Source organism: Crocuta crocuta, unplaced genomic scaffold (genome assembly GCF_008692635.1).
Source record: "Crocuta crocuta isolate KB4526 unplaced genomic scaffold, BGI_CrCroc_1.0 scaffold139, whole genome shotgun sequence".
Taxonomy (NCBI): Eukaryota; Metazoa; Chordata; class Mammalia; order Carnivora; family Hyaenidae; genus Crocuta; species Crocuta crocuta.
The window spans coordinates 10,365,518-10,374,166 of record NW_027533258.1 but is presented as its reverse complement, the minus strand read 5'-3'; the positions used below and the strand labels follow the sequence as shown (position 1 = coordinate 10,374,166).

The 8,649-nt window shown below is 59.1% G+C and overlaps 1 protein-coding gene across 1 annotated transcript; it reads right to left on the bottom strand.

The window, feature by feature from the left end:
- Positions 1-393: 393 nt before the first annotated feature.
- On the bottom strand, positions 394-2,316 carry SLC16A11 (solute carrier family 16 member 11). Its single transcript, XM_077746836.1, has 4 exons — positions 2,106-2,316; positions 1,715-1,858; positions 777-1,544; positions 394-677 (listed from the first exon to the last, which is right to left on the bottom strand). The coding sequence occupies exons 1-4, from the start codon at positions 2,305-2,307 to the stop codon at positions 448-450; spliced, it is 1,344 nt and encodes a 447-aa protein (XP_077602962.1). The 5' UTR covers positions 2,308-2,316; the 3' UTR covers positions 394-447.
- Between the last annotated feature and the right edge of the window lie 6,333 nt (positions 2,317-8,649).

Below are 8,649 nucleotides of genomic sequence, written 5' to 3'. Positions count from 1 at the left end.
GGACTCAGAAAAGAAAGGAAGACAGCAATGAGGACACAGGGTGGGGGGAGTTTGGGAGGGGCAGCTAAAGCTTAAAGAGCTAAAGTCTGGGTCTAGCATTTCCCACAGGGCTGTGGACGGAGCCAGAACTCCAGGAAGACAGCTGGGAGGGCTGGAGGAGGCAGATAGCTCCCTGGCAAGCTCCCCGCCCCCATCGCAGGGACAATGACCAGCAGCTTCTCAGAGGCTCCCTGTTAAAATGGCAACAGTTTGGAAGGAGACAGGTGGACTGGCTGGAGAGACAGAAAGACACCCCAGAGTTCAGTGGGATCCCGTTCCTATGAGCCAGCCTTCTAGAATATCTTATCTTCGGTAGAATGTTTTCAAGCGCCCTAGATTGGCTGCCGGCTGGAGTTTGCAGGAAACCGGATAGAAATTCTTTATTGGGGGAGTGGCTCAAACAAATCGTCAACAACTAGTGTCCCGAGTGGACTGAGGGCCCCCCGAGGAGAGCAGGGCGGCCGGAAGAACAGGGAGCAGTTCCCGGCTCTCGGGGGGAGGGGGGGCCGGCCCCGGGGCTGGACGGCAGGAGGGCAGCGCCCCGGGCAGCCCCATGTAGATGACGCTGCCACAGAGAATGAAAGAGCCGCAGGCGAGGAAGGAGGCGGTGAAGTCTCCCGTCTCGTCCCTTAGGAAGCCTGCGAGGAAGGGGAAAGGAATTTAGAGGCCGGGGACCCCGGGGGAGGGGAGGAGGCAGAGGGTGGGGTGCGAGCCGCTCAGCTCGCGCGGGCCCTTACCTGACAGGGGAGGGCCCAGAAGCCCCCCCAGACTCATCAGCATCATCACCAGCCCTGTGGCCTGTACGACACCTCCGACGCCCACTAGCCCCGGGAGCACGCCGAAAACCAGGGGGGCGTAGCTTCCGGCGCTCAGCCCGTAGGCCCCCGCCGCGGCCAGCAGGGCCCCCCAGCAGCCCTCCTGGCTCCCCGCCAAGGGCACCAGCCCCACGGCCAGCAGCCCCAGCCCGGTCAGAGCCGCGAACACCAACAGAAGCCGCGAGAGGGGCACCCAGCCCTGGTCCGCCAGCCAGCCGCTGATCAGCCGCGCGCCCGCGTCCCCCACCGCGGCCACGGCCACCACCAGCGCCGCCCCGTACCCGTCCAGGCCCCGGTCTAAAGCGTGGGGGGCCAAGTGCACGTAGGGGACGAAGTAGCCGCCCCCGACCAGGGCTGTGCCCAGAGCAAACACTGAGAAGGCCCGGCGCGCGAAGAGACCCAGGCCGAGGGCAGCGAAGGGCCCGCGGGGTGGCGCCGGGGGGTCGCCAGGGAGCGCCAGGGGTCGCAGCAGGGCGCCGCAGGGGGCGAGGTGGAGGGTGACGGCGCCGAGGAGGAGCAGGGCGCCCCGCCAGCCGAAGGTGTCAAGGAGGAACTGCAGGCTGGGCGCCAGGAGCAGCGAGGAGGCGCCGTTGCCCGTGAGCGCCAGCCCCACGGCCAAGACTCGGCGGCGGGAAAAGTATCGCGACAGGGTCCCCAGGGCGGGGGCGAACACCAGGGCCCAGCCGGAGCCTGCGAGCGGACAGGACGGGGTGAGGACAGGGACCCGGGACGCTTTGCCCGGGCACTCCTAGCCCCGCCCCGCGCAGGACGCCCCGCCCCTGCGGCCTCCAGGCCCCCAAGAAGCGCCCATCTCTACCATCAATCACCCCTTAAGGACCTGGGTGTCCCTCTCCCCTCACCAGCAAGGACGCCCAGGCCAAGGTAGAGGTGCAGCAGACTGCCGGCGAAAGCGGAGAAGACGAAGCCCAGCGAGGTGAGGACGCCCCCAACCATCACCACCGGGCGCGCCCCCCAGCGGGTGCTCAGGGCGCTGCCCACTGGGCCTGGAAGGGGGCGGAGTCAACGGAAGACACGCCTCTGGACCCCCAAACTCTATCCCGCGCTCCTCCTTGGCTGCTTGCCAGGCCTAANCATAGCCCCCCCCCCCCGCCCTTGACCTCAAGACGAGACCCTCTGTTTTCTAGAACTCGTTCCCACCGGCCGCCCTGTCTCAGGCTGTCTGGTAATCAGACCGCGCGCACGCTCCGCCACCCCACCCGGGTCCCCGCCTCCCACCGGGGCCCCCCTCACTGGCTGCCTGCTGCACCGCCAGGGCCAGGGCGCTGACCCACGCGGTGTCCTGAGTGCTCCGGTCAAAGTGCTCCGCGAGGTCGGGGAGGGCAAGGCCCAGCGAGCGCAACAGCCCGTAGGAGAGCCCATTCACCGCGAAGGCCGCGGCCGCCACCGCCCAGCCCCAGCCCCCGTCCGGGGGGCCGGCAGGCTTGGGGGTCATCGCCGTCTGGGGAAGGGGGAACACACCGCGTCTACGCCTCCTCTAGGAGACCCGGGCATCCCTGAGATCCAGCTTCTGGCTGCTGGCCCGGGGTGGGCACGGCGCCCTGGGCACGACAGGGCGGGGCGGAGGGAGCGGGAGTTAGGCCCAGGGATCTAACCGGGACAGGGGGACAGCCGGACCCCCAGGCCCGGGGCTCCCCCTCCCACGCCCACCCTCCCCCCTTACCCGACCTTTCCCGGCGGTGGGGGAAGGGGGAAGGGGAGGACGCCTTGGCCAGGCTTTCTGCCCGCTTCCTGGGCGGGCGGGGCTCCGGGGGGAGCGAGCGCCGAGACGCAGCCCCACCTGCACCGGCTCTCTCGGTAAACAGCTCCCCACCGGGGACCTGGGCCACCTGGGACGCAGGGGTGCGGAGCGGGGAGGGAGCTCACCGCCAGCCAATCGGCCGAGCCGCGGGGGCAGGCCAGCCGCTGAGTCCCACGAGTATTGAATTCTATACACACGCCTTCATACACACACCTACACACCTACACACACACACACACACACACACACACACACACCCTCCCCACCGGGGAAGGGGGCGGGAAATATGAAGGCGGCCCTGCCTGGTTCAAGCCCATGCACCTGCCCCCTGCTTCTGGAGGAGAGGTGGGGATTGAAATCTGGGGCAAACCCAAGGTCTGTAGGCAACACGTGGAAATGGGGGTGACCCCCCCAAGGCCGGAGGTGCTGTGTACTTTTGTTCTCAGGGAACATTGCTGGAGGACCAGGTAGTTCTCACTATCAAATCACTGACCTCCACTGAGCGCTCATTCCTTGCTCAACAGTAACCGATCCTCAAGGCCCAGGGGGAGGAAGGGATTCCTTTACTACCTGTCGCTGTGATGGACCAGGCACTCCCTACCCCTGTCACCTGCACATGCTCACAGTAAACCTGTGAAGGTGTCGCGCCCAATTTACAGATGAAGCCATTGACGCTTAGAGAGGTTAGGTGCCTTTGCCCCAAGCAACGCAGCTGAAAGATGATGGAAATACTTGAATTCGGATCTCCCCAGCTGCAGACGGTAAATGGAGAACAGGCCTAGGACTGCGATAGAATGTGGCAGTGGAGGGGACGGCCTGGGGACATTGTGATGCCTGACTGGCCCGGAAATGGCAGACCTCTGCAGGGCCACAGAGTTCTTGGTTCTAAGAAAAGGGTCCCTGGGAAGAGAAAGGACCCTTGGGATCAGACTCGCTCAAGATCCAGATTCGAATTTTAAAAACAGAGTAAGAAATCTCAGAATTGCACCCAGGTGTTGATTTCGTGGGGAACTTTATTTAAAAGTATCCTTTTTACACCAAGGTTCGGGTTACCATTGCTTTTACTTCAGGTATTGGAATCAAGAGATCTGTGAGGCGCCCGGCGGCTCAGTCGGTTGAGCATCCGACTGACTTTGGCTCAGGTCATGATCTCAATAGTTCCTGAGTTCGAGCCCCACGTCGGGTTCTGTGCTGACAGCTCAGAGCCTGGAGCCGGCTTGGGATTCTGTGTCCCCCTCTCTCTCTGCCCCTCCCCTGCTTGAGTTCTGTCTCTCAAAAATGAATACACGTTAAAAAAAAAAATGAATCGGGGCGCCTGGGTGGCTTAGTCGGTTAAGCGTCCGACTTCCGCGTAGGTCATGATCTCGCGGTGCGTGGGTTCGAGCCCCGCGTCGAGTTCTGTGCTGACTGCCGGCTCGGAGCCTGGAGCCTGTTTCAGTCTGTGACTCCCTCTCTCTCTGACCCTCCCCTGCTCACGCTCTCTCTCTCTCTCTCTCCTAGAAATAAATAAAAATATTTTTTAAAAAAAAGAATCAAGAGATGTGTTCTTTGGTTTAATCATTGCACAATATCATAGAAAATGTGGCGATCTCTGGTTTGGAGCAGGCGTCACCCCAGAGCCACGTGGGGGCAGTGTTCCCTAATTGTCGAGATGGCGTCGCCAAATCGGAGGAAAACAACCACATTTCTCTACTCTGGGGATTAGGCCTTTAACAGTCCAAAGAAGACTCCCCCGCTCCCCTCTGTCCTGTGCCTTGCAGCCCTCAGCGCCTCACCTGCTCCACCGACGTGCCTGGCTTTTTCTCACCTGTGAATTTCGGCCTGTGCGATGCCATCTCCTTGCACTGACCTGTATGGGGAAGAGGAGCCCCTGAAGGCTTACCGCCCTGCCCCCCCTGCCCCTGCACCCTGGGAAAGTGGTCTCCCGCTTTCCCTCCGGGCTGGGCTGCTGCTGCGGGAGGCGGAGCCTGAGCTAGCAGAGCCTCACTTCCCGGGTTGACGGGTTGACGGGTTGACGGGTTGACGGGTTGACGGCCGGGGCTTGGGGCAAGCAGTCCCCGCTCTGAAACAAAGCCCGCACTGTGGGCTCAAAGAGGAGACCGGCACCCCTGGGCCTGGCGGTTGTACAAAGTGACCCTCAGCACCTTTACAGGCTCCCTGAGAACCTAGAGGGCATTCCAGGGCCTGGGACTGGGCCGGCCGACTGGTGGTGAAAGGGCACGGCCATCTTCCATCTACCTCGCGCTCCCTATATTCTTAGCCAAAATGACTGTCACTTTAGGTCTTTTGCTGACGGAGCTAACACAGCACGGGAGGTTGGGACAATGGACCCCAAGCCGGACTTTCTGGGTTTGACTCCCGGCTCAGCCACTTATCAGCCGTGTGATGGTGAGCAGGTTACGCATCTTCCCTGTGCCTCGGTTCCCTTCTCTCTAAAATGGGGATAATATATGTGGCTACGTGGTAGTGTTGGTATGGGATTAAAGGAGTTGCTGTGTATACACACGTGTGAGTACAAGACTGGAGCAGTGTTGGTGCCTGTTGCTGCTATTGCTGGGGGACCCTGGCTGGACCCCACAGGACCCTCCCCTGTCCCTGCCTGGCTACTTCTATTAATGCCTCGATGGCAAAGAACCGCATTGGTCTGGCAATGAGCTCTCAGTACAACTACATGGGTTTTAAGATGTGAATGGGGACAAGGGCACCTGGGTGGTTCAGTCAGTTAAGCGTCCGACTTCGGCTCAGGGCATGATCTCACGGTTGGTGAGTTCGAACCCCGCGTCAGGCTCTGTGCTCACGGCTCAGAGCCTGGAGCTGCTTCAGATACTGTGTGTGTCTTTCTCTCTGCCCCTCCCCCACTTGTGTTCTGACTCTGTCTCTGTCAAAAATAAACATAAAAAGGGGCGCCTGGGTGGCTTAGTTGGTTAAGCGTCCGACTTTCGCTTAGGTCATGATCTCGCGGTTCGTGGGTTCGAGCCCCGCATCGGGCTCTGTGCTGACTGCCAGCTCAGAGCCTGGAGCCTGTTTCAGAGTCTGTGTCTCCCTCTCTCTCTGACCCTCCTCTGCTCACGCTGTCTCTCTCTCTCTCTCTCTCTCTCCCCTAGAAATAAATAAAAAACACTTAAAAAATAAATAAACATAAAAAGAAATAATTAAAAAAGATGTGAATTGGAACAAAGAGGTCACATGCATTTTTTTCCCTTTATGGTGAGTGGCTTTCTCAGCATGTCCCAAAGTTTATGAGAAAATGCTCGCCTCCCTATCTTGATGCTAGAAACAAAAAAGAAAGGTGTCAAAGTAAGTTTTGTTTGTTCGCTCCTTTGTACAAAATATTTCTAGATACCTTCCGTGCCAGACGCTATGCTGAGGGGTACAGATAGGAATGTTACCGTCGCTCCCTTCCCAGCCCCCACAGTCAAATTAGGGAACAGGTGAGATACAGAGAGCTCAACACAGAGAGAGGGACACACACACCGCAGAGTGCTGCATGGAAGGAACTGACCCATTCCGCTCGGGTCTGCTGCTGGGAAGGCTTCACAGAAGAGGAGCCCTTGAAGCTGGGTCTTGAAGGATGAGTAGGAGTTTGCCAGATGGTTGCCGTGGGCAGGGGCATTCCAGGCAAAGGGAGCGGCTTGTGGAAAATCACCAATGCCCGAACCAGCCTGGCATATTATTTATTGTTTGGGGAGCTTTGCATGGCGGCCATGCGGAGACGAGCGAGCCACGAAACGGCGCAGGACAGAGCCGCCAGGGCAGAAGCTCCCGTCATCCCAGGCCTTGAAGGCCAGACTGAGGAATTGGGGTGTTTCCCCAGAGACCGATGCTTCTTGAAATTTTCCACTGACATAGCGTTTGCTTATACCAGAAGCTGAACACAGGGCTGGGGAGTCCGGGGTTAGACACCTGTTTTTGATGTGGGAAATTTCTTTGAAAGAGCTTGTTTTACATTGACAATTCTTTTTTTTTAAGTTTCTCTCTCTCTCTCTTTTTTTTTTTAAATGTTTTATTTATTTCTAGGAGAGAGAGAGAGTCAGCGTGAGCAGGGGAGGGTCAGAGAGAGAGGGAGTCACAGACTGAAACACGCTCCAGGCTCTGAGCTGGCAGTCAGCACAGAGCCCGACGTGGGGCTCGAACCCACAAACCGCGAGATCATGACCTAAGCAAAAGTCGGACGCTTAACCGACTAAGCCACCCAGGCGCCCCTGTTTCCCTCTTTTTTTAAAATTTTTTTACATTTATTTATTTTTGCGAGAGAGAGAGTGAGACAGAGTGTGACCCAGGAGGGTCAGAGAGAGACAGAGACACAGAATCTGAAGCAGGCTCCAGGCTCCAAGCTGTCAGCCCAGAGCCCAATGTGGGGCTCAAACCCACAAATCGTGAGATCATGACCTGAGCCGAAGTCGGACACTTTGCCGACTGAGCCCCCCAGGCGCCCCAAGTTTTATTTAAGTCATCTCTATGCCCAACATGGGACTTGAACTCACCACTTCGAGATCAAGAGTCGCACGCTCTGCACACTGAGCTAGCCCAGTGCCCCCTCTGCTTCATAATCTTCGATGCATATTTTCACAGGAAAATAATGCTTTCAGTGACGAAGCAAATTACTTAAGTTTTTCTCCACTGACGGTGCAGCCAGGCCCCTGGGGACAGTCAGGCCCCAACCCCAACCACTGCTAATCTGCAATGGGTGCCTCCCCTGCCTACTCAACCCCCATGGAATCTTCTGGGCCCAGAGGAACAGCGTCATTTTTTTCTTCTGCTCTTCAGCCCCACGTTGCCTGGGCGGCAGGACTGGTACTACTAATCTCTGGGTCTTTAGCACCAAGGGGCAAGGTGACAACCCACTGAGAGAAAACGAGCAAAGGCTTCACTCGGCTGAGCAGACACAGGACCGGGTGCCCCACGGGGGGGTGGGGAGGGGCACCATCGTAAGCAGTGGCTGCGATGGACGGAACTGCTGGTGCCTGCCCACGTGGAGAAAGCCCCAGAAGCAGACGCTGAGCCAGGTCAGGTCTTTAACGGAGATCAAAAGAGCTGGTCAAAGTCTGTGAATAATTTGAGATCTGGGGTCTGGCTGCAAACTCTGAAACGGCTCTGGGGCTTTCTCAAGGGAGCGTCTGTGGGAGGTTCTTGGGGGTCCCAGCGGTCTGAAAATTCAGGAAGGCCTGAGCTGGGCCTGGCCATTCCCTGGGTCCACTTGCTGGTGGCAGAGTGGGGGTGGGGGCTCCTTCTGGGAAGGCGGGTGGGAGGGAAGGGGACAGGTGAGGAAACAGGGCTCCACAGTGAGGCATGCAAAAACCCGAGGCGTCCCGGAGTTTGGCCCAGCTGACCTTGGGCTTCCTCGTGCCTAATAAAGCTGCCTCTTGGGGCTCCTGGGTGGCCCAGTAGGTTAAGCGTCCGACTTCAGCTCAGGTCATGATCTCATGGTTTGTGAGTTCAAGCCCCGCGTCGGGCTCTGTGCTGACAGCTCACAGCCTGGAGCCTGCTTGGGATTCTGTGTCTCCCTCTCCCTCTGCCCCTCCCCCTGCTCACGTTCTCTCTCTCTCACAAAAATAAATAAACATTACAAAAAAAAGTTCTAAGCTGCCTCTTGCCCCATCACCCCCAAATCTTCTCCTCCAGCTCACCCAGAGACCAGGCTTTGGGAAGTCAGCGCAGACCTCAAAGCTCAGAGCCAGGGCCTGGCAAAGTGGAAGAAAACATGCCCCAGGGAGGGGATGGGACACACAAAAGCAGGCAGTAGGTAACGAAGCAGGGGGGAAGGCACCCTCCCTGGGACAGCGGGGCTCACAGTGTGCGGGGAGGGGGGACAAGTCCTCTTGGGTGACTGCATGCGAATGGAGAGCCAGGCCCGGTCCCCTGAACTGAGTGTGGGGGCTGGGCCTGGGTAAGGAAGTGGCTGCGTCCAGGCTGGAGGAGGCTGGTGACCGGGTCGCCCGGTCAGCGTCCTGCAAGACAGAGCTGGGGCTGGGGCCAGGCCCCGGGTCCTACCCCCTCTTGCTTCCCCCTTCTTCCCCCTTTCCAGGTGTCCCCCGT

What these genes read in the sequence shown, in the direction of transcription:
- SLC16A11 (XM_077746836.1), bottom strand. Translation starts at nt 2,307, where the DNA reads ATGACCCCCAAGCCTGCCGGCCCCCCGGACGGGGGCTGGGGCTGGGCG. An exon ending in GGCGGTGCAGCAGGCAGCCA is followed by an intron (nt 1,859 to 2,105) that starts GTGAGGGGGGCC and finishes GCCCCCTTCCAG; the next exon opens with GCCCAGTGGGCAGCGCCCTG. An exon ending in TGGCCTGGGCGTCCTTGCTG is followed by an intron (nt 1,545 to 1,714) that starts GTGAGGGGAGAG and finishes GTCCGCTCGCAG; the next exon opens with GCTCCGGCTGGGCCCTGGTG.